Below are 25,059 nucleotides of genomic sequence, written 5' to 3'. Positions count from 1 at the left end.
TGAATGGAGAGAACACCTTGGAGAAATATGGTTAAATGATGGTGGACGTAAAAGAGGCATTGTTTTAGTGCTATCATAGTTTATACCCTTTTTATCACTATCTAATTTTTTTTAAGAGCAGTAAGCTGTGCTGCAGCTGGAAACAAAGTGGCCTTGCCAGTGGAAGTCTGTCCACACATTCATAACTTCTAGAGCCGTGGTTCTCAACCAGCCAGAGATCTTCCAGGGGGTGTACAACTCCTCTAGATATTTGCCTAGTTTTACGACAGGCTGCATAAAAAGCACTAGCGAAGTCAGTACAAACTAAGGGTATGTCTACACTACGAGAGTAGTTCGATTTTACTTAAATCGAATTTTTGGAATCCATATTGCAAAGTCGAACGTGTGTGTCCACACTAAGGACAGTAATTCGACTTTGTGAGTCCACAGTAGCGGGGAAAGCGTCGACATTGGAAGCGGTGCACTGTGGGCAGCTATCCCACAGTTCCCGCAGTCCCCGCTGCCCATTGGAATTCTGGGTGGAGCCGCCAATGCCTTCTGGGTAAAAAAAATGTGTCGAGGGTGCTTTTGGGTAACTGTCGTCATCCGTCCATCACTCCCGCCCTCCCTCCCTGAAAGCGCCGGCGGGAAATCAGTTAGCGCACTTTTCTAGTCAGTGACAGCGCGGACGCCACAGCACTGCGAGCATGGAGCACGCTGCGACCATCGCTGCAGTTGTGGCTGTTCTCAACGCCTCGCAGCTTATCATCCACCTTTCCCTGAGGCAGATGCAGATAAGTCAGGCAAGGAGGCTACGGCACCGCGGTGAGGGCCTGAAGTCTGAGAGTAGCACAGACCTCTCAGAAAGCACGGGACCCAGCGCCGAGGACATTACGGTGGCAATGGGTCATGTTGATGCCGTGGAACGGCGATTCTGGGCCCGGGAAACAAGCACTGAGTGGTGGGACCGCATAGTGCTGCAGGTCTGGGATGAATCCCAGTGGCTGCGAAACTTTCGCATGCGGAAGGGAACTTTCCTTGAACTTTGAGTTGCTGTCCCCTGCCCTGAAGCGCAATGACACCCGGATGCAAGCAGCCCTGACTGTCCAGAAGCGAGTGGCCATAGCCCTCTGGAAGCTTGCAACGCCAGACAGCTACCGGTCAGTCGCGAACCACTTTGGCGTGGGCAAATCTACCGTGGGGGTTGTTGTGATGCAAGTAGCCAAGGCAATCGTTGATGTACTGCTGTCAAAGGTAGTGACCCTGGGAAACGTGGAGGCGATCGTAGATGGCTTCACAGCGATGGGATTCCCAAACTGCGGTGGAGCCATAGATGGAACTCGCATCCCTATCCTGGCACCGGACCACCAGGCCAGCCAGTACATTAACAGAAAGGGCTACTTTTCCATGGTGCTGCAAGCACTGGTGGACCACAGGGGACGTTTTACGAACATCTACGTCAGATGGCCGGGCAAGGTTCATGACGCTCGTGTTTTCAGGAACTCTGGTCTGTTTAGACGGCTGCAGCAAGGTATTTACTTCCCGGACCACAAAATAACTGTTGGGGATGTGGAGATGCCTATAGTCATCCTCGGGGACCCAGCCTACCCGCTAATGCCCTGGCTCATGAAGCCCTATACTGGTGCCCTGGACAGTGAAAAAGAACTCTTCAACTACCGGCTGAGCAAGTGCAGAATGGTGGTGGAGTGTGCTTTTGGCCGTCTCAAGGGGAGATGGAGAAGCTTACTGACTCGCTGTGATCTCAGCGAAACCAATATCCCCATTGTTATAGCAGCTTGCTGTGTGCTCCACAATCTCTGTGAGAGCAAGGGGGAGACCTTTATGGCGGGGTGGGAGGTTGAGGCAAATAGCCTGGCTTCTGATTACGCCCAGCCAGACAGCCGGGCAATTAGAAGAGACCAGCAGGACGCGCTGTGCATCCGGAGGCTTTGAAAGCTGGGTTCCTGAGTGAGCAGGGTAACCTGTGACTTTTCAGTTAGTGTACAGAGAAGCTGAACCTGCCCCCGTTTCTTTACCCAGTTAATGTTGACTATCCTCTCCAGTTACGTATCCCCTTCACCCCCTTCCAACACACGTTTAGAAATAAAATCACTTCTACTTTGTTAATGAACACCGTTGTCTTTATTACTGTTTTCGCGGGAATGTTTTAAAACTGGGACGCAGACTGTGGTGGGGAGCGGGTGTAGTGTACTGACGCAAATGAAGCTTCTAAACTCCAGGATTGACAGGCTCCGCTGTGGTGGACTGGTTGTTTCAAAGGAGCCTGTCACCCCTCCTGATCGGGACTGTGTGTATGGGGGGGTGATGTGACTTTGTGGCAGGGGGAGGACGGTTACAGATCCCCTGCTGCGTGGCTCTGTGATCCAGGATAAGGACCGCCGCATAAGATCTGTAACTGCCCTTCCCCGCCACAAAGTCACAGAGCAACCCACCCCCCACCACAGAACATGAAAACCACCTCCCAGACTGACCAGGGTAACTAATCACTGCACTGTGTATGTGACCTGCTGCTGGACCTGCCCCCGTCTATGTACCCTGCCAAAGGTGACTGTCCTGTCCAATTACCAACCCCCTTCCCCCCCTCCTCCAAAAGCACATGATGGAAACAGTAATTAACAGAAACGTATTTTTTATTAGCAACTACACATGGAACTGGGAGGTGAAACTTGGACGGGGGCTTGTGTGAGGCGGGAAGGAAAGAACTTGTCAAATTTTGGGGAATGAGAGCCTTCTACTACTCGAGCTCTCTGCAGGGGTGGAATGAGAGTTAGCACGGACTCTGCCGCCCCTCCTTCTTTGCACTTTGGGTGAGGGGGGTATGGGACTTGGTGGCGGGAGAGAGCGGTTACAGATAGACTGCAGCGGGGCTCTGTCCTCCTGCCTCCGTTCCTGCAGAACATCCACAAGGCGCCGGAGCGTGTCCGTTTGCTCCCTCAGTAGTCCAAGCAGGGTTTGAGTCGCCTGCTGGTCTTCCTGCCGCCACCTCTCCTCCCGATCCATGTTTGCTTGGTGCATTTGGGACAAGTTCTCCCGCCACTGGGTCTGCTGTGCTGCCTGGGCTCGGGAGCAGGCCATAAGCTCCGAGAACATGTCCTCCCGTGTCCTCTTCTTCCTACGCCTAATCTGCGCTAGCCTCTGGGAGTGTGATGCCAGGCTAGGTTGTGAGACAGTCGCAGATGTGGCTGTGGGAATGGGAAAAAGGGAGTGAATTCCTCAGAAAGATAAATGTAGTTGTGAACAAAGAACATAGTCTTTCTCTGTGAACAAGACCATGCACAGCACCTATCACATGCGCACTCAGCACAAGGTCGAATTCTCGGCCTTCGCATTCAGTGCCTGGGGTCTTGCACAGCAGATTTGAGAAGTGGGGCAGGACACCGGAATTTCTGTAGCAGGCAGACATGGTAAGCCGTAGACTTGTGGCAGCTTAAAACTTAAATATTAGCACTGGCCTCATTTCACATTAAAAGCAATGTCAGTCCCTGCTGCCAGCAATCCGGCAAGCAGGAACTCTGCCCCTGTCCCACCCCCTCGCGGCTGTCCCCGGGAACGATCCCTGTAGGCTGCCCCTCTCCCGCCTCAACCGCGTGGCCGCAAACCAGCGGTTACAGTTCTGTAAAGGAACGGGCAAGCAGTCCCAACACTAACATTCCCCTACCTAATTCAAAGCAGGTCACCATGAGCGACATCACCCTGATGAGGATCTCAGACAGCGAGAAAGAAAGAATGCTTCGGGAAAGCCTCCAAAGACCAGGGCCGTATGCCGCCCTGCTGTGCGGAGCAATGATCCCTGAGTACTTGATTGTCTCGTGGCGCGGAAACGTGTCATACTACGGAGGACCCAATAAGGCCGCTCTCCCCAGGAACCTGATGTAACGGCTTTCCAATTACCTCCAGGAGAGCTTCCTCGAGATGTCCCAGGAGGATTTCTGCTCTATCCCCGGACATATAGACCGCATTTTACTGTAGCTGCACTGGCAGTGACTAGACAGTAGAGCGGCTTGGGCAGAACAATCATGCTAAACCGGACATTGTTAGATTTTTTTTCAATAGTTGCACTGCCCTGGACTGAAACGTTAAGCGCCTAGGGCAAACTAATCATGAGAAACCCATTTTTGTTATTGTTAATATTCCTGTTCTGTTAAAAATAAATGTTTAGATGTTTAAAACACTTACCGGCTGATCCTTCCCCAGATTCTGTGTCCGGGTTAACGGCTGGGGACGGTTGGTAGGGGATCTCTGTAAGGGTGATGAAGAGATCCTGGTTGTCGGGGAAATCAGCATTGTAAGCGCTGTCGACTGCCTCGTCCTCCTCATCTCCTTCCTCATCTTCCCCGTCCGCTAACATGTCCGAGGAACCGGCCGTGGACAGTATCCCATCCTCAGAGTCCACGGTCAGTGGTGGGGTAGTGGTGGCGGCCGCACCTAGGATGGAATGCAGTGCCTCGTAGAAACGGGATGTCTGGGGATGGGATCCGGAGCGTCTGTTTGCCTCTTTGGTCTTCTGGTAGCCTTGTCTCAGCTCCTTGATTTTCACGCGGCACTGCGTTGCATCCCGGCTGTATCCTCTCTCTGACATGTCTTTAGAGATCTTCTCGTAGATCTTTGCATTCCGTTTCTTGGAGCGCAGCTCGGAAAGCACGGACTCATCGCCCCACACAGCGATCAGATCCAAGACTTCCCGATCAGTCCATGCTGGGGCCCTCTTTCTATTCTGAGATTGCACGGCCATCACTGCTGGAGAGCTCTGCATCGTTGCCAGTGCTGCTGAGCTCGCCACGATGTCCAGACAGGAAATGGGATTCAAGCTGCCCAGACAGGAAAAGGAATTCAAATTTTCTCGGGGCTTTTCCTGTGTGGCTGGTCAGAGCATCCGAGCTCGGACTGCTGTCCAGAGCGTCAACAGAGTGGTGCACTGTGGGATAGCTCCCGGAGCTATTAACGTCGATTTCCATCCACACCTAGCCTAATTCGACATGGCCATGTCGAATTTAGCGCTACTCCCCTCGTCGGGGAGGAGTACAGAAGTCGAATTAAAGAGACCGCTAGGTCGAACTAAATAGCTTCGCGGTGTGGACGGGTGCAGGGTTAATTCGATGTAACGGCGCTAACTTCGACATAAACGCCTAGTGTAGACCAGGCCTAAAATTTCATACAATGACTTGTTTATACAGCTCTATAAACTATACACTGAAAAATAAGTACAATATTTATATTCCAGTTGATTTATTTGATAATTATATGATAAAAATGAGAAAGCAAGCAATTTTTCAGTACTAGTGGGCGGTGACACTTTTTTGTAAGTAAGTAGTTTTTAACTGAGGTGAAACTTGGGGTTACGCAAGACAAATCAGACTCCTGAAAGGGGTACAGTAGTCTGGAAAGGTTGAGAGCCACTGCCCTAGAGGACAGGACAGTGTTTACTGGACTGGAGCCAGTGTTCTCATAGTGTTCCCCCCACCCAGTGCGTCTGCTGTCCTTTGACCTCTGCGCAAGTGTATTTCCAACAGAAACAATGTTGCAGATATAAATTGTAAACTTTGGCTTTACTCTTTTGAAAGGTGTAATCCAGCAGTTCCAGGTGAGCAGCAGATAGCTGATGTCTATGTAGCAACAGGAATCGGATACAATAGTGCACTGTATTTCCTGTTGTGCTTGCTTTTGTCGGACTCTTTGCCTGTGAAGCTATCACTTAACATGGGGAGCTTTCATTAACCTCTACCTAGCTCTGTTCAGCAATCGTGGTCTGGTAGGTGCTGCTCTATGTAATGAAATCTGCAAAGAAATTTCAATCTAAAACATAAAACGTTAAGACAGGCTAGTTTAACATGTCATGTTTTATTTTTTGTTTGTTTGATTAAGGGCTGCTATTCTGTCTTTTATAGTGTGAATCATGCCTCTTGTGTGTTTAGTCACAATTCATGCATTATTTAAGTCGCTTCTTTTTGTTTTTACAGTTTGAAATTAGCCAAATATTCAACTAGCTTTACAACAGAAAACAAGTTAGCTGCCTGCAGCGAAAAAGTGGGAGCTGACACTTTTCTGTTGATATAAGGGAGCTATATTGTTGGGTAGCTTAGGCTCAAATTGTTGTGTGGGGAGCTTGGTGTCTCTTCAAAACACTTAGGATTTCCACATTCCCTATCTTCCCTGCAGTATTTGCAACCCAAAGACTGCAGCCTTGTGCTAGAGCCAGAACATGAAAAGGTCTAGAAACATCTGTCCAAGTAGCATTAAGCTCAAAACTGCATAAATACAGAAAATTAAATTACACTTTTAAAGACAACTTTTATAAAAAATAACTAAGCAGAGTTCCCCTCTAAATTCTTGTGCCATCTGAACATATCCATCCCAACACAAGCAGGGGGAGGCAGAGAAGAATTGGGGAGGGCACTTTGAGTTCTGTCCCTTGCATGCAGAATTTCTTTGTGTTGTAATCATTGGAACTTCCTTTTTTTTTTTTTTTTTTTTTAGTTCAACTTAAGTCACCACTGCAAATTCATGGTATTTTTCATAAGGATTTTTGACAGTCCTCAGAAGTTCCAGTAATCAATGATCTCCACATATTTAGTACACTAGAGTAGATTCTTCAGCTCTTAGCTCTAATTGGGACAGCAAAAAGCTTTGCAGATCATGATGTCTTTAGGCATGGACCATGACTGGAAAGTACACCTATGAGTCTAGGAGTAAGTAGAGGGACACTGCCAACTTGAAGTCTAATCGGTATAAAAAATTAAAAGTAGTTTTAGGTACTACACCTGTTTAAGTGCCCTGCGAGTCTTTGTGGTTTTACAATCACACTGTTCTATTGATGTTTTTTGTCTCCCTTATTTCAGCGTGAAAGACCTACAGACAGTAGTGGGTGCTGACTATACAGTGAAATTGGCTAGACAGGCATTGCTGTCAAATAGGCAGAGTAAACAAACAGAAATAGAGAAATAACTCTTTAATCTCCTCTTGGTTATGTAAGAAGTGTAGGGGAGCTTCAGTGATATTCCATTTTGTTTGTTTGTTTTATGGTGTTCCTTTAATATACTGTAAGCTGCTCACAGAGGCTGCAAAATCATGGTACAAGTTGTGCATCATCCTCTCAAAGGTTTTTAGCCTAAAGGAAGTGAAATATAAATCCCAGTTCAATCTTCTCCTGTGTTGGTGGGAGTACAGGGACAGAATAGCTTGGCTGCCATATTTCTGTGTATTTCTTATCTCTCTTTTGGACAGGTTTAATCCTCTTGTTAGTATCCTTTAAATAGACTATATTGTAATTGTGGTGGTGATCATGATTAGTCTGGTTATAAGTAGGTTTATACTTCCCTTGCAACTAAAGTCCTGCAAATGAGGGTGCAGTGTAACTTTTCATGTTTTTTGCTCATTTTCTTATTCTTCATGCAGTGAAAGACCGTGTTCATTCAGTGTAAAACTGTAGGGTTCTTTGATCTTTGTTGCCTATTGAATTGTTGCCAGCCTGGCACTACAAACTCATCAATTTCTTATTCATGCCGCTTGGTGGAACTTGTCCGTCCATGCTTGTAGGTTCTTGAAATGAACCCTTATTAGGATATTAATGAATGTCTTGTTCTGGGTGAAAGTCTGGTTTTACCTTTTTAGAGTGATTCTCCTTTGACTTTTTGATCACTGCCCTTCATGAAAAGAAAAGTGATAAGATGGAAAAAGTTGGTGCAGCACTGAGCCTGGCCTTTACTCTTGAAGTTGTTTTGATGGTACATGGCAGTGAAATTCAGAATGAAAAAAAATGTAATGGATGGCAAAGCTCCTTCATTTTCTGGATGTACGTGCACGTGTCGTTCTACCGTAGGGGAGGGCAGGTTTGCCTCCTTTAAATTTGCTTGAGATATGATCTGTCTGTGTATCTGCTTGCCGTTACTCCTCAGGATGTTAAAAACTTGTCCACTCTAAGTGTTTGTTGTTGTTTTTTTTTTTTCTTCCCCCTTGTGAAATAATTGGAAGAGTTTTCCCTCTGGGTGAAACTGAGCTGGTTATGGAGAATAAAATCCTGGTTTTTAGTTTTTTTGCCTTGAGCAGTAACTTTCGGATATGGACACCAATGTTTTAGTTCCCAGCAAGACGGGTCATGTTGCGGAGGTGGGAACAGGACTAGCTAAGTTGCTGTTGACCGATTTGGATGGGGTTTGGGAGAAGAAGTTCTCTGAAAGCTCTTCTGCACTAAAGTATGTTGCCAATACTGTTGCAACCCCTAGCATACCTGTAAAACACCACACAGGTGCTTGCAGTCGCTTGCCCTTCCTCTGAGCAAAACGGATTACTGTGACATGGAGTACTCATTGCAGTGTCACTGGGGGCTCTTTTGCAGTGATCGTGGGGCAGTGACAATGGTGCAATTAGTCCTCCCTATGCAATCCCAAAATGCTGCTGCCCACCTTTTGGTGGCAGTTTTGACAGCTTGAGCGCTGGCTGTCACCTGACAAGCCACTTGTCTGTTAGCTGCATGCAGGCTCCGAAAGCAGCCAAGGTTGGGTAATTGCAACAATCTACAGGCCCTGCATTGCTAGCAGGGAATACTGTGCAGGGCCTGTTGACACTATGTGCCTCTATCGCTAGTATGAATGCACTACATTGTTGCATCTTGCTTTAATCAGTTGCATCAGTGCAAGCTGAAATGAAGCAACTTGTAATGTAGACAAGACCTTAAACAGGAGAATATTTATACTAAATAGTGACAACTGGCAGCCCAGGGGCTGGTTAATTTTAGGCCGTGTCTACCGAGTGACACAATGCTGTCTTTGTTAAAAAGATAATAGTCATAGTAAGGGCTATTTTCCTCCCCCAGTAGTGCCAACAGTTAGTGTCCGAGTCCTCCTCAGTAAGTTATTAATTATGCCCTGTGTGCAACATTAACTCTTGTGTGTCGCAAAGAGAACCATTCACTTTTTTTTATTTGATATTGGGCTCAATTACTTAAACTGGGGTGTTCTGTCTGGTGCAGTGGGTCTGGGTGTGGTGGACTGTGACATTGAGGAAAAACTGCTCTATTTTCCTAGAGCATTGAATCATACTGCTGGTGCTGTTAAATTTGTACTGAGCAAGATCCTTGCTCTACTGATCTGAAAACACTGCTTTCAACTCTCAATCATGCTTATTTGTCTACAGTCATGGGCTCTGCAGCTGTGTATTTGCACACTGCCCTGTAGCTAAGGCTTGTTTTCCTAACTGGGAGTTAGCGGAGTCTCTAGTGCTGAGATTCAATATGTGCTTTAGACTTTGAAGTTCATTCTTTGTTTTGCCTCTGTATTTCTTATGCAGGTGCTAAAGGTGGCTAGTTGCTTGGATATACTTTAACTGTTTCCTTCCTCTTTCTGTGGCTACTGCCGTTACTGCGATTTGTCTACAGTAGTAAAGTAGAATCCTAGGGACTGACGTGTACCACTTTTCAAATGACTGGCAACAAGTTCTCAACTGTGTTCCTTCTGCCCTCCATAAGAGTGCATACTTCATGTCTGTAATATAGATCACCTTTCCACCCTCGCAGTGAGCAATCCGCTCTTACATCAAAAAGGAACCCTTTTTACCTAAAGGACTAAACTTTGGGCTCCGAGCTCATATTAAAACATACATATTTGAAGTTGGGAGTTTGGGGAACTGGGAATGGGAAGGACAGGAGTTGTTAGGTGGTGTGATAACCAAGCTATTGTCTAGTATGTAAAAAAACAAACGTGCAATGTGCCATCTTCTATTCACTCTGGTGATGGGGTTTTGAAATGTGGGGGGAGCATCTGTTTGCACTGGTGCATGATGGGAGTAGACACATGGCACATGTGACTTTCAAAGCACCTAGAGACTAAAGTGTCTTGGGTGGTTCCTGTGCAGAAGAGCTGTTCTAATTTATACTTTTACAGGTCCTCTCTGTCAGGAGTTAACTTCTGTGTCAACTTAATTATATCTAAACATCACAAACTTCTCCTATGACAAGTTTGAACTCTTCAAAGCAAGGTACTCCAGACTTGTGGTTTTAAAAAAAGTGGAAAAAAAAGCACCAGCCCACCACCCCCACCTCCTTGCCCCACCATGTGTGATCACATAACTTAGACTCTAAGGCAGTGGTTCTCAACTAGGGTATGTGTACCCCTTGGGGTACACAGAGGTCTTCCAAGGGGTACAGCAACTCATCTAGCTATTTGCCTAGTTTTACAACAGGCTACATAAAAAGCACTAGCGAAGTCAGTACAAACTAAAATTTCATACAATGACTTGTTTATACGGCACTATATGCTGAAATGTAAATACAATATTTATATTCCAATTGATTCATTTTATAAATACATGGCAAAAATGAGAGAGTCAGCAATTTTTCAGTACTAGTGTGCTGTGACACTTTTGTATTTTTATGTCTGATTTTGTAAGCAAGGAATTAAGTGAGGAGAAACTTGAGGGTATGCAAGACAAATCAGACTCCTGAAAGAGGTACAGTACTCTGGAAAGGTTGACTGCCACTGCTCTCTGGTCATTTGGTTTGCTTGGCTGCCACCTTGTCTTCGGTGTTTCCTCTCCCTCCTGCAACTGAAATAGCCATGGACTATCACAAAAAACAAGATGGAAATCTGTTTGTCGTGGTGGTGTAGCGTTGTTGGTCCCAGGATATTAGAGAGACCATGTGGGTGAGGTAATCTTGTATTGAACCAGCTTCTGTTGAGTTACACAGATCTCTTCTTTAGTTGATTCAGTAAAAGATTATTACCTTACCCATCTTGTTTCTCTAAGATGGAAATCTATTATTTATGCTGGAATGGTTTCTGGATGTTTTCTTTGAGTTCATAGTCCAGATTCTCTTTTGTACTGGAATAGTCAGATTGGTGCCATCTTGCACATTCTATAATGGCAGATGTGAGAAACGTTATCAGGGTGAGAAACTAATCCAAGCCAAAATCCTCTGCCCTATAAAGGAATCTGATCTCTTGTGGAAAGTAAAGCATGATCTGAGGGCACTTTCCTGGTGTTAAGAACAAAGTCTGTGAAAGACCACTAGTTCCTGGGATTCCTTCACTTGCCTGTTTGGAGTGTTGGTGTGGGTGTGCCATCAACAGGGGAATAATACGTATTTGTATTCTGTGTGTTTGCTGCCAGGGAAACTGTGTACACGGTACCGTGATACCTACCTGAAAGCCCCAACTAGATGAACGAAGTGCCAAGAGCAGCCATGTTAATGGGAATGAGCGGCAAAATGTCTCTTAACCCTCAGGTTCTCTCTCATCTCGTCAACACCTGTTGGAATTTGGGATTTCATTGTGTGTTCTCAAACAGTTTAAAGATTGGTAGAAAATCAAGATGGGGGGGAAAACACTGTTCTACCAGTAGATAAAATTGCTCCCGAGTTCCACTTCTGAAGAATTCTGGTTCACTGCTTTGTTCATAGCACAGATACCATCTCTTAGTACTGGGGCCTCTTATTGGCTCTAGAAAAAAACTGTGATATGGCTTGCTTCATAACGTAAGGATAGTAGTGGTGGTGGGGTTTATCAACTGATAACACAGTGCCATTATTTCAATTGCTACAGTTTTGTTCAGTTACCAGCCTACACAAATAGTGTTTTCTACCAGCAGATGGCAGCAGAAAACCCCACCAGATAGTCTGTCATTCTTTGGTTTACCTCTGAAGACTCAGTGTGGCATTTCTGGTAGTGTAAGTTTAGAGTTTTTTCGTTTAGGGATCTTTAAATGAGCTACCCATCTCTCCCACCAGGATCAGGTGGTTTAAAGCCAGTTTGTCACTTTCTCCGTAGCATCTCATGCCTCCTTGGTCTCGTCTCCTTTCAGTCACTTTAGCCTAATCCTCAGAACAAAAGAAAACTGGACCATGTCCTGTTGTAAGGAGCGTTGAGAATTTTCTGCCAAAGACTGGGTGTGGGTGTGCACGCGGGAGGGTTGGCCAACCAGGGCCTGGAGGACCCCAAAGATGCTTAGTCTGTATCAGGGAGGCCTATTCAGATAAGTGTATGAACACTTAGTCCTCTAAGTCCGATTCCTTCTCTGTGAAGCATGTGTGCGCTTCTACTCTGCATCTATAATTAAGGCTAAGGTTTTGTCATGGTTATTTTTAGTAAAAGTCACAGACAGGTCACGGGCAATAAACAAAAATTCACAGAAGCCGTGACCTGTCTGTGGCTTTTGCTGCTGCGGCTCCGTGATTTCCCCTGTCACCAGGGTGGCTGGGAGCTGCGGGATGACCATATTTCCCAAAGAGAAAATGGGACACCCCAGCCACTCTTCCAAAGTGTCCCCCCCCCTTCCCTCCCTCCGCACACCCCCTGTGCAAGGCTGTCTCCCATCCCTGGAACCCTGAGGGGGGGCCCCTCAGGAGTCTGCCACCTGTCGCTGGAACCCTGCCAGGGACCCACTGGCTGCCAGCTTGAGTCCCACAGTTCCTGGGGCTGAAACAGAGAATGTCACTGATGTCTCAGTCACTAATTCCATAATTTCCATCACATAAACGTAGCCTTCTCTATAATGCACCCATGTGAGCATCTTTGCAAACTCCTAAAACAGATTCAGTGGTGTAACACAGTCACTCCCTAGAGCGGCTCTGTGGAAGCTATTTTCTATGGTTTCCCCTGTCCTTTGTTTTGCTGGTGGTGGTGGTTTTTGAAATCCTACTTCTCCTCCATTGTTCTTTTCCAGGTCAGAAGAGTGGCAGCTTCTTACCATCTAGTTTTCTTTCCTGTCACGTCTTTCTATACTGGAATAGGCATCCCACCTGTTGAATGATTTGTGATCTTGGCTGAAAACTAGTAATAAAGGAGAGATTTAATTGTTACCTGAGTTTCCTGGCTTCTGTGCCAGAACACTAAAAAAAACCCCAAGTTTAAATGATTCCTTTCTTTGGATGACATTTAAAATTACTAGGCCTTTGGCTTCAAGAATGGCCCTCTCAATTGCGTGGTGGAAATAATAAATCTGAGAAGCAAATTCCATCAATGAATTAATGACTGTAGATGAGGCTGTATCAAAATCAGGTGAGGGGTAATGGTGAGGTCTGCCTTTAAAATGGCTCAAGATACTACCTGTCTCAGTTCTGACTAGTACACTAACTATCCAAACACTGATTCTCTCTAGTGAAGGGCCACCTTTACCTTTTGCTTGACTCCAATAGCTTCCAAAAAAAAAATCACCTATGCATCTCAAGTGGCTTGTTTTCGCTTTGCTTAATATGATCACCATGTCACAGGCTTAGCTCCCTTAAAATGTGTGTGCTTTTCCTGAAGTAATTCTGCATTTCTAGAACCTGCAATTGAAAAAATTCAACTGAGCATAGTTGCAGTAGGTTTTGGAACACAATCCTTCCTGAACTGAAATTGTCCATGTGTGGTGTGGGCTCTGAAGAGAGAACAAGATGGGACCATCTATGTGTTCACTCCCCATTTCGGTCTTGTTTTCCAGGTCCTGAAGTTGTGATTGCCATGCTCAGGTATTGATGCTCATATGCACAGCTGTTTAAAATGGCAGAGGGAGGTGGCAACGAAGAGGTAATTCACTTGAACAGTTTCCGTAGCCACAGTGGGAAAGGTAAGTAACTTCACATGCACTTGCAAAGTCCCTAGATCGAACACTAGTGCTTGCAAGCAGTAAACCTCTGAAAGCTGTGTGAGTAATACGTAAGGTGTTCGCCTGCTCTGCTGCACCAAATCGCATACTCATTTGGTTGCCAGGAAATGTCTGAATTTCTCCTTCTCCCATTCCACTTTCTTCAGGCTGTTTGCTAAACTCCTGGAAATAGCCACTCAGAATAGAGCTACTTTTGCAAATCTTTGAGGGGCTGGTAATGCAGCCCACCTGTTAAGGGTCTCCTGGCATGGAGGCTGGCTTTGCGTTCATGTCCTGATAGGACTATGTAAGTTGGCATTTGTTCCTTCACAAGTGGAGTTTAAAATACCAATGTCTTTGTGTATTTGGAGATAAAGGGATAAATCTGTTCTCTGTAGGCAAGTGATGGGCTGTCATGGCAGTCTTTTGTTGTATCGGATTACTGAAGGTTGAACCAAAATCTTGAGTATCAAATCCATGCTTTGCCTCTGGGATAAGTGCTATCTGTCACGTAGAGAAACCATAAATCTCTGGATGAAAAGTGTGTTCAAGGTTCCAGTAACTATGCTTATTTCTGTGTTCTTCTCCCATTCTTGCAAAGAGCCTTGTAAGATAAGGACACCACTTCCTGGCAGAATACACTTTTGGCTGGAGTAGTAGATTTCCTAAAGCCAGTGATCCTACCTCATTCACTCAGATTCCTGCTAGATCATTCTTTGCTTTCATAAGAGAATGAACGGCACTTGGATCCTCTCCCTCCTCCAGCACTTGCTCAAATGATCAATCAAATGAACAGCCTTTAAGATGTTGACTGCTGGAGCCTCGTGTATGCAGTGCCTCCTATCCGATTCCTTGTGGAAATGAATTTGAAGAAGCTGAGCACTGAGACTAGAGTATCTATTAGCACTTTCAGCAGCCTGTGCTGCGATGCCATTCCCTAAACCGGCTCCTGCTGGAATCTGAGATGAGGATTTGCACAGCACTAAAGAGTAAATGTATTTTTTACATATGCTTCTGCTTGAGGTGTCTTCTGCTGTTGTCTGCATTTGTACAGATTTCCTTACGTTAGTATGCTGACTGGTAAGGAGATGGCCGTACCAATGAAGTGCACTGGCACTAGTGCCTTTGAGATCCTTTCCCCATTATTGCAATGCAAACGCTAGAACTTTTTTTTTTTTTTTTTTTTAAAGATTGAAATTGTAGGATCTAAATATTTTATGAGCTGCTGCAAACCTTTAGCCAATAGATCATGTTCTCTGCCTTACTGCAGACTGGATAAACAGGAGAGATGAAGGACTTATCACCATATCGGACTCCTCAGATGAAGAATTGCCTTTGTTGCTAGACACGCCAGTTCAGCAGCGGCAGGAGGAAGATGACGACGATGTAGTCATCCTGGTGGAGGTGATTTTCATACGTTGTACAAGTTACCACATTACTCTTTGCCTCTCTAAATAATCTATTGTGCAGGTGAATAACATGCTTCTTCAGAGCTCACAGTGACCATTGTGGTAGCTTATTCAGCAGGAGCACCTGAGCTTAGTGTTGGCTGATGGCTGCATTGGCAACTCTTCAGGATCACAACTCCTCCATCTTATTTGGGTAAAGTGAGGTTAACAAAGCCATGCGGCTTAAGACAGTGGTGTCGCCAACAAAGATTACAGTTCCCAACATATAGTGATTTTCTCTTAATCCAAGAAGATGGAGCACTGTATACTGGGATGTGTAGTCTCCTAGGGCTGCTTCATATTTAAAATGAGTGGTCATGAACTTTGCTTGACTTATGGGCATGTGTCGGCCACTTCTGCAATCAAGGGCACACAATTCTTGCCCACTGCTTCCAGTAAACTTCTGGACTTGCATTTAGGGAAGTAAATTTGAGTATTTAACTATCCAATCCCTTAGGCATATGGCATGTCTCAGTGTTCAAATCTAAGCATTAATAGCCAGAATGTCCTGACCTCTGACACATAAGGGAACCTGTGGTAAACTGACTCTGTGTTTCCAGCCTTCTTAGGAGCAAAGCAGTGTAGGGTAAGTGTGCAATGACTGTTTGGCTTTAATCTTCAACATGAAAAGGATCAAGCAATGCCATACGGTCTTAAATTTAACCATTTCCATGTAGTATACCAGTGCCCTGGTTTGATGCCTACATATTATACTTTGGATGCATATGTTCCTGGCACAATGTTGAATGCATTGCATTCTTGACTTCAGTTTTGTATGCAGTAAGCTTTTGCCAAGGTATGCAATTGTGGGGCTGTTGACTGCTGCTTTCCTCTAACACCTTTCCTCTCCTCTCCACATACACTGCTCTAGGTCTTGGGCCGGCACCTCTTTCTTGGGGTGGAAAGGAGCATTTTTCTCACTCTGACTGGGTTTAGGATGCAGTCCCCAGTGTGTTAACCATGATCGCGTTAGCAGGTCTGATCTAGACTCAAGACTCTGCAATTCTAGTTCCTCTGGGGCAACGGCAGTGGTAATTAGTGATCAAGGTGTATTATTTATTTAGAACAAAAACATTTCAGAGAAACATCTTAAAAACAGTAAATTAGCCTAAATATAATGCTTGCTTACCACTTCCTGGATCTGGGAAGGCCCAATTCCATAGATTCCTCCATGGAGCCTGTCTCTCTTTCACCAGCCAGTCTCCCTAGACAGCTCCTGACAAGTGCCCTTACGTTCTCAGGAATCCACTTTTAAACTGTTTGAATCCCTTTGAGCTGGTAGGTCCCAGCACTACGAAATAAGGTTTACAGTTGGAGACAAGATACAATATCTCCGAAGTTAACAGTTGGGCCCCATTGTCTTTCTAGTATGTGCCTAGGTGTTCTGATTGGGGAAGGCATTGTTTTGCTTTCCTCGTTTGTTCTTCCCCACAGCTCCAATATAAGTTAGAGGAGCGCATTCACATGGGAAAGCCTTAAAACCCAGAACACACAATCTCCCTTTGCTGACCTGGTCTCTCACAGTGTTAATACAATTATTATAGTTTATTGCTTACCAGGTCCCCTTCTGCCACACCACCTTCCCAACATTTTCTCTCTAGTTTCTTGTAGGTGGGTATCTTTTCCTGGGGGCGGGGGGTCAATACAGAAATATCTCTGAGGTTGCTCTCAGTACTGTTGCTGGGGAAAGGTGAAGTCCAAGAGCATTGTCACCCTGAATTCTCCTGACTAAGCAATCTAAGGGTTTAGTACAGTTTAAGAACACAGGGTGCCAGGTGTACTACAAAAAGGATCTATGCTTTCTCCATGTCAGAGGGGACAACTGAGTTGTAAGTGGATCTCTTGAGATGGTTGGATATTTAGTAGGTTATGATATGTTCATTGTTTTTCTCTAAATAAAACAGAAGCATAATACTTGAAGAAAATGTAAACATTAGCGTTTTACAGTTAACCAAAGAAGCTTTGTGGCTAAACTTTTAACCTTGTTGTACTCTTAACTTGGATCCTGAAATCTGGATTTTAAGTGAACTAAAATGACTTAAATAACTTAACCTCAAATCCTTAACAGAATATGTATAGCTCTCTCTCCGTATCACTCCTCCTACTCTTCTGTTTCTCTTTCCTCCGATTCTTGTCAATTTACTCTGCCCAGGGTGCAAAATTAACCACTTCCTATCTCCTCCCACTTGCATCTGAATATATTCCTCCACATGGCCCCTAACACATACATCCTTCTCCCTGGCTCTCTGTGCCACACAAACCCTGTTCTTCAAATTTCTTAAGCCCTTTTATGAACTATACTTTTTCACTGAATGTAATGTTAATGTAGGAGAGAGTGTAACCATTGAGTGGGCATTACCACCACCACAACATTACCCTGTTGCTGTAACTCTTGTCTGCCCATCACCTTTCCTCGTAATGTCTTGTATCCTAAATATGCACAAGTTCCCTGGGATATGAAGCTTGTCTCATACCTCTAAAATGCAAGATACACGTATGGCACATAGTTCCATTACCTGATTTTTTAGAGTTCTATCCCTGCAAGACTTAATGAGTCCTCCGAGGCAGACATCAGCTCCCTCACTGTTTTTGACAATGAATGTTGCAAGAAAACACACGACTTGAACCAGACTGCTAGAGCCTGGGTTCTAATGGGTTACAAAACCTTTTGCTTTATCTAAAACTACTGGTCTTCTAAATATGCTTTTTGATGATCTGGTGCATAATACATTCTCAGATTTTAGTTACATTTTTCTAAAGCTGCAGAAATACAAACACACGATATTCAGGCAAAGCATATTCTACCTTATAACGTTATTTCTCACCTGCACATGTCGGCATACAGAACAAGTTCAAAAGCTGCAACTTACTTAGATTGTTCTTAAAGAGCATATTTCACCTTCAAGCTATTTAAAAAAAATCCTGTAAGTTGTCCAATTTTTTCCCCATTAAAGCAACTACAGGTGTTTAGCAAAACAGATTTCTTAACAGAGTGACCATTCCATTCAAGTGTTTGAAAAAAGTAGAAATGGCTCTTCAACCTCGATTCGTGGGTTGCAAACCTCAGTCTGCTCAAAGCAGAAACAATGGCTGGGACTAGCACATGACGTTCTGATTCCTGCTGCCTGTTAAGTGAATTGGTGAACTGAGGGGTGGTTATCAAACTGGTCAGAGTTCCCACTTTTTATTTTAAAGGGTGAGCAGTGCAGTGTGATAGAAGTCTATTCAAATCATGTGTACTTAATTTGCCTGGACATCTTTTACTGTTCGTTTTGGTCAGAGTTAAAGTACAGTTGAACTGTGTTGCGAGAAGACAGTGAAATATAAGGTAGGGCAAGTTGCCTGTAATGAGTATTAGAGCCCTTAATCATACTGCTTGCTAAACATCTTACTTCCCCTGCCTCAGGCCAGAATTTTAGTTGGATGCACAGGTCATCTAGACAGACCACTCCATGGTGTGTGCAAAAATGGAGAGCTCCCACTATTCAGTTTTCTTTTCTTTTTAGACCCCAAAACAGCAGATTCCGCGTCCCAATGTCATCAGATCTGCTGCTCAGTGGCAAGGTGTGAACCAGCTGGGAGAAGTATCTAAGGGTGACATGGCATTGAAGAGCTTACATCTGCAAGAGGGGATTCGGCCTTTTGTGGTGTGCCAGAGAGCCCATTGTAACCACATGGGGGAGAATGGTGCAGGGCCAAGCAGAGACAAGAATGGAAACCATGCCTCACAGCTGCCTGGACCCTCTGAACACTGTAGGCACAGGGTTGAAAGAGGGGGTGATTCAGAGCCTGGGCCAAGTGTGGTTCAAGCAATAAAGACAAGTCCACAACCCACTGGTGAAAGGGAAATAATCAACCTGGAGGAAGCTGGCTTCCTACCTATCTGGGAGGAAAATCTGGAAGTACAGGACCAGGAGGATGAAGACTTGAATCAAGAGCTCTTACAAAACCTCAGAGGAGCAATTGCTGCTGCAGCAGCAGCAAGCAGACAGGCCACCAGAGACAACAGTCGGTTGGATCATCCTTATTTCCAGCCTGTAGACAATGAGCCACATACTGTAGCAAGCTGTTGTGCTCCGCAGCAAGGGCAGCCTGAAGCAGAACTGGGATCCTTGCTAAGGGCATACCGGGAGGAGAACCCTGGGCCAGCCTTTCCCAGACCTGAACCACAACAGGATGGGATTCCAGGCCCTGCTTCTCCTCAACCAGCTCATCCACCAGAGGAAATGAGAGGCCAGTGGGCAGCAATAGACAATGAACAGCCAGGCCCAGCTTTCCCTGCACAGGGGTCACATGATCCTGGCTCTGGTAACGTTCCAGAGCAAGGAGCCGCTGGGCAGGACGAAGACCTCACTGCCCTGCTCATCAAAGAAACAGTAAGTAATCTGTGTGTTGTGTTAGCTGAGGAAGTCACCTCATTCACTTGCCCACACTGTGCATTTATAGCCTTTAAAAATGATGTGTTTTTTTTTTTTTGGACAGAATATGTCCTGATACAGCCCTTCACGAGTTCAAAGCACAGCTCTCATTGATTTCAATTGCAACTGTGAGTGCCTGTTACCTTGGTCAAATCAGACCCCAGGGTCTCAAGTTGGACACTCAGAAAATGAAGAACACACAATTGGTGACCACTTGTGAAAAGTTAGGCAAAAGTCATCTTAAACTGAGTATATCTCACAGGAACTCTGTGGCAGAGGCAGGGATCGAATTCAGTTCTCTAGGGTAGCATTCAGCTATCCTTACCACAAGACCCTCCTGCAATCTCCTGCCTTGTTCACTACACTTTCTGACTTCAGCAACAAATGAATCGGGGGTCCTATAGACATGTCTCCTTTACTACACAGCCCTGATTCATCTCCAGAGCAATTTCATTCTGTGCACTGAATGAAGCAGAGGTCCTGTGGAAATAATAGTATGTGATCCTATAATTATAGACTGCATTATAATGCATAAAAACAAAGGGGCTGAATTAAGGTTGCCCGGGCAACCTTAATTCTAGCATTTCCCAACCTCTGAGTGCTTGAGTTTGCATCCTTAATACTGTTCTTTTTAATATAGATTTGTTGAGTGTAACTTCCTAAATTTTTAAAAAAGCCATCTGAAAAACAAATTCCATCATGTGGCATCATATTGACATTCACATGGGTCATCAGCGGGATTGGCACCTTTAGATCCATATTACTTGAGCCAACAGAATAAATGATAGCAGTAGAAAGTTGTCATCCTCTATGTGGACCAGCTCTAGAGGTGGATGAGACTCTTTGCCACTAGCTTTCACAGATGTCTGAGCGCAGAGGAATGGTGGGACTTGGGAATCTTGGGTTCTGTTCCCAGTTCTGAAGGAGAGTGTTCTCTAGTGGGCACAGATTCTCCTACCTATTTCCCCCCCAAATTTGACTCCCTTCCTTCTGCCCCGTCCCAGTCCTGCCTTCTTGTCCCAATCTCCTTACCCAGCCAATCCTAGTCTCACCTCTCCAGACTTCCCATCCCACTCCCAGTCTCCTTGCACAGCTGTTTCCAGATTTCCCTCCCCATTCCCTGCCACATCCAGCTCCTGTCTCCTCTGCATTCAAATTAAGTAACTTTCTCCTTCATCCTGCCTAGGCTAAGCTGGAGGGGTGAGGGTGTCATTCAGAACACAGGAAATGCAGGCTCCCTGTGCTCATTTCTGGTGTCTCACCCTGGCACAGCCTGCAGCCCCCCAGATCTGCAATTGTAGGGAAAGTCCTGCCCACATGCAAACTGGAGCATGCCCAGTGCAGACAGACTCTTTGGCAACTTTACCTGTGAAGCTCTAGCAAGTCCCTAATGAGCATGTGCAAACTGACTCCTCCTCCTAATTCTCCCAACCCCCCAAAAAACTTACAATTTGGACAAATTTGGATGGATTTTCATGGGGGTTGAAAAAGGCACAAAGGTCACCCCCTGCCAGATTTCAGGTTCTTGCTCTAAAGCATGGAGGCTCTAGGGCAGTGGTTCTCAAAGCCGGTCTGCCGCTTGTTCAGGGAAAGCCCCTAGCGGGCCGGGCCGGTTTGTTTACCTGCCGCGTCCGCAGGTTCGGCAGATCGCGGCTCCCACTGGCCGACCTTTCTGCAAACAAAATGTCTCCAGAAATCTTTTAACATGGGCAAAACGTATTTTTCCCTAGCCTCGTTCTTGGAGACGTTGAACCTTCTGGCTGAAATTTTCCAAAACAGTTAGCCACAGACAGATGCCTGGCATGTAGATTTCATCTCAAACAGTTTTACAAAGTTTCATAAGCAACTGAAAACAGAGTCATGCAATGGGAAGTGTCAGGTAACTTTAGGAAAAGGTGGGGCTGGTAGGACTGCCTATAATAACATAAAATCATGACACTAACTTGATACTGGAAAACCATCCTTTGCTTGTAGCTTTATATTCCTTCCCCCACCCTTTTTCTGTGTTGTCTTCTACGATTGTAAGCCCTTCAGGGCAGTTATGGTCTTCTACTCCATGTGTGCAATGCCTAGTGGAATGGAGCAGTCATCTAAGCTCTGCAACAATAACAGATTGTGCTACAATCTGGAGTTAGAAATACTCCTTATCCCCTGGCATATTTTAATCTCTCCTCATATGGAAGCTGTTCTGTAACCCTAATCACTTTTGTTTCCCTTCTCTGTACCATTTCCGATTCTAATGTATCTTTTTTGAGATGAGGTGAACATAAGAACAGCCATACTGGGTCGGACCGAAGGTCCATCTAGCCCAATATCCTGTCTTCCGACAGTGGTCAATGCCAGGTGCCCTAGAGGGAATGAACAGAACAGGTAATCATCAAGCAATCCATCCCCTGTCGCCCATTCCCAGCTTCCGGCAAACCAGAACTGCATGCAGTACTCAGGGTCTGAGTGTACGATGGATTTATATAGTGGCATTATGATAAGGCAGAAAATATCTATCCCTTTCCTAATAGTTTCTAAAATTCTGTTAGCTTTTTTTGACTGCTGCTTCACAAATGACTTCAAGATCTATCCTGAGTGGTAACAGCTAATTTAAACCCCATCATTTTGTATGTATAGTTGGGATTATGTTTTCCCACGTGTATTACTTTACATTTATCAACACTGAATTTCTTCTTCCATTTTGTTGCCCAGTCACACAGTTTTGTGAGATCCCTTTGTGCTTCTTCACAGTTCGCTTTGGGCTTAACTTTGGACATAACAAAGTTGACTTTTGTTCTTTAACTACTACGTTTTTTGACAGTCTTGCAAGTCAAAATGCTGTACATGATCCGGTTTACACTCTCTGTCCCTCCAGGGATAGGGTGGTGCCTTTTGTAAGAAGAATGCTGGAAAAGCTTATACAAAAACTATAAGAAAAGTTCAGTCTTCTCAGTTCTGGTTTATCTTATCACTGACAGACACCTGGATGCTTGGAGTGGACTCCTTTTACTGATTGTGTTTGAGTGTTGCGAGTCTTAGCAGAAAAGATTAAACTACTTAGGACAGGAAACTATTGAACAATAGCTACACTTGCTTCATAGAGCCTTCCTTCAGTACCACCACCCCCAGTGTGCCCAAGGGTAGCTGGCCTAACCTCTTGTGCAAAGGGGTGGGTGGGTGTGGTGAGTAGATACTGAATGGGGGAACCTGAATGCTATAGTTGCCACCCTCCAGGCTGGTTAAGCTTAAATTTCTCGTAGACGATGCTTTGACACCTGAAGGAGGGGACATGCTAGCTAAGCTATATATATTTTGTTCCTACTAATATTGGTGCTAGGTTTTTTCTATTACTTTAATTTCCAATATAACAAACCTTTTGCTTTTCCCACCATAGGAAGCAAGATTCCCAGATGTGAGGAAAGAGTATGTTGAGGAATTAATTCACATCAAGAACTGCTATGACCTAAATGTGTAAGTACAGAGCTGAGAGTCCGAGCTTCTCACATAGCTGTAAATTGGTTAATGGGACTATTTACTCATGAAATAACAAATAAGTTGGCTACAGTCACAGATTCATAGTCCTGACCCTAATCATATTGCTTCAAAATGTGCCGGGGAGGAAGTCTGCATTGACATGAGTGTCTAGAAGCACAGATCCTTCCTTAATCATAATAGAATCCTTTTTGAAAACAAAGCTTCCCCCCCTCTCCCCTCCCCCGCCCCCACCACGGCATTGTCCCAGCTCAGCAAAACTGGCTGTCATTATGTTCTAGCTCCACCACCCTTATTCTTGGTAACATGAAAAATACTCTGCCTTCAGCTTTTCTATTCGTTCAAATCTTTGTGTCGCAGCTAGAGTTGTTTCATTACTAACAAACTTCTAGAAAAATGCCAGTAGGTGTCTAGGCGGCAATAAAGCACAGAGATGACTTTTGTAAAGCATTGCTCAAAGGAGACTGAATCATTCCAGAACGGCTAAAGCTCTCTTGCTACATTAGAGCAGGTACAAGTAGAGCTTAAAATAATACTTTTCTGGGTTCTTGGCAAAATTGAGTGGTATGTTGGTACCACATATCTTCTCACTTTTGGAATGTTCATAGTGTCACAAAGTTAAAAAGTCCTATTAGGTCATGCAGGATTGTGCTCTATTTTTCTAGTACATTTAGCCTGCTTTTGAATGTCCAGGTACAGAGGTTTCCATTCCTTCCCTTGGGAGATACTCTATAGCCTACAAGATCTCGCATTCAGGAAGATGTTTTCCTACATTCTCTCGAGCTGATTTTCCCTTAAATATATTCCATTGCTTCTAAATAAACATTTAGATAGTTTCTTTCCATCCTTCATGTTTATACCCTTAATATTTATAGACTGTCCTGATGATGTTTTACTAGCTTTCATAGAATCATAGAATATCAGGGTTGGAAGGGACCTCAGGAGGTCATCTAGTCCAACTCCCTGCTCAAAGCAAGACCAATCCCCAGACAGATTTTTGCCCCAGATCCCTAAATGGCCCCCCTCAACGATTGAACTCATAACCCTGGGTTTAGCAGGCCACTGCCCGAACCACTGAGCTATCCCTCCTCCCCAAATTAATGGAGATATCCTATCTCCTAGAACTGGAAGGGACCTTGAAAGGTCATCGAGTCCAGCGCCCTGCCTTCACTAGCAGGACCAAGTACTGATTTTGCCCCAGATCCCTAAGTGGCCCCCTCAAGGATTGAACTCACAACCCTGGGTTTAGCAGGTCAATGCTCAAACCACTGAGCTATTCCTCCCCCTGCTGCTTTAAAAAAGTCGGTGGATGGGCTTGACTTTCCTTTGCCTATCTGATTTGAAAAATTAGTTTCCTGCTTGTTCCTGCTCTCCAGCTTGTGACTGACTTGGCATGTATTCCTTATGAAGCTGACACGACGTCCTGGACTCGCCTCCTGATGCTTTGATGTGGTTTTCCGTAACACTGGAGTGGCCTGCCCTGTTAGCTTTGTCATGTGTATAGAAAATATTCAGGAAAAAAATCGAACACGTCGTGAGTTGATAGTGTTAACTTTATAAATATCAGCTGCTGGTAGCCTAGAACTTGAGCGAAACTTTGACAAGTAAAACCAGTTGTAAACCAATCTGAGGATTGTTAAATTATTTCGGCAGTTGCGTTGGTGACTCCAGAAAAATTATTCTGTGTTAAACACTGTATTTGAGATCTCTCTTGATCACCCTAGGATCAAAATGCCACTGAACACTGAATAAAGACTAATGTACTTCATTAACGCAGCACCACCCTCTTCCTCATTTCCTTGCCGAAATCTGGACACTTAAGGCTGGTCTACACTGGGGGGGGGGGGATCGATCCAAGATACGCAATTTCAGCTACACGAATATCTTGGATCGAATTACCTGGGGTCCAGATGGCGCGGGATCGATGGCCGCGGCTCCCCCGTCGACTGCGCTACCGGCGCTCACTCTGGTGGAGTTCCGGAGTCGACGGTGAGCGCGTTCGGGGATCAATATATGGCGTCTTAATGAGACGCGATATATCGATCCTGGATAAATCGATTGCTACCCACCGATACGGCGGGTAGTGAAGACATACCCTTTGGCAGTTGAGGAGTCTAATATCTTGGTATCAGCAGAACTGGGTAAATTGCATGATTTTGAAA

At 45.0% G+C, this 25,059-nt stretch overlaps 1 protein-coding gene across 5 annotated transcripts in view; it reads left to right on the top strand.

Annotated features, from left to right (window-relative positions):
- Nucleotides 1-25,059, top strand: part of RNF216 (ring finger protein 216) — a 127,228-nt gene that overhangs the window by 14,547 nt on the left and 87,622 nt on the right. For 3 of the 5 annotated variants that reach the window (XM_005289066.5, XM_065558998.1, XM_065558999.1), the window contains exons 2-5: nucleotides 13,411-13,536; nucleotides 14,825-14,958; nucleotides 18,509-19,378; nucleotides 22,800-22,876. In XM_005289066.5, the coding sequence (XP_005289123.2) occupies nucleotides 13,470-13,536; nucleotides 14,825-14,958; nucleotides 18,509-19,378; nucleotides 22,800-22,876 (1,148 nt within the window). In that variant the 5' untranslated portion in view covers nucleotides 13,411-13,469. Of the gene's footprint in view, nucleotides 1-13,404; nucleotides 13,537-14,824; nucleotides 14,959-18,508; nucleotides 19,379-22,799; nucleotides 22,877-25,059 lie in introns of those variants that run through there. The other 2 variants (XM_042853118.2, XM_065558997.1) reach the window with 2 other exon arrangements.

Source organism: Chrysemys picta, chromosome 10 (assembly GCF_011386835.1).
Source record: "Chrysemys picta bellii isolate R12L10 chromosome 10, ASM1138683v2, whole genome shotgun sequence".
Taxonomy (NCBI): Eukaryota; Metazoa; Chordata; order Testudines; family Emydidae; genus Chrysemys; species Chrysemys picta.
This window is presented reverse-complemented; position numbering and strand designations above follow the sequence as displayed.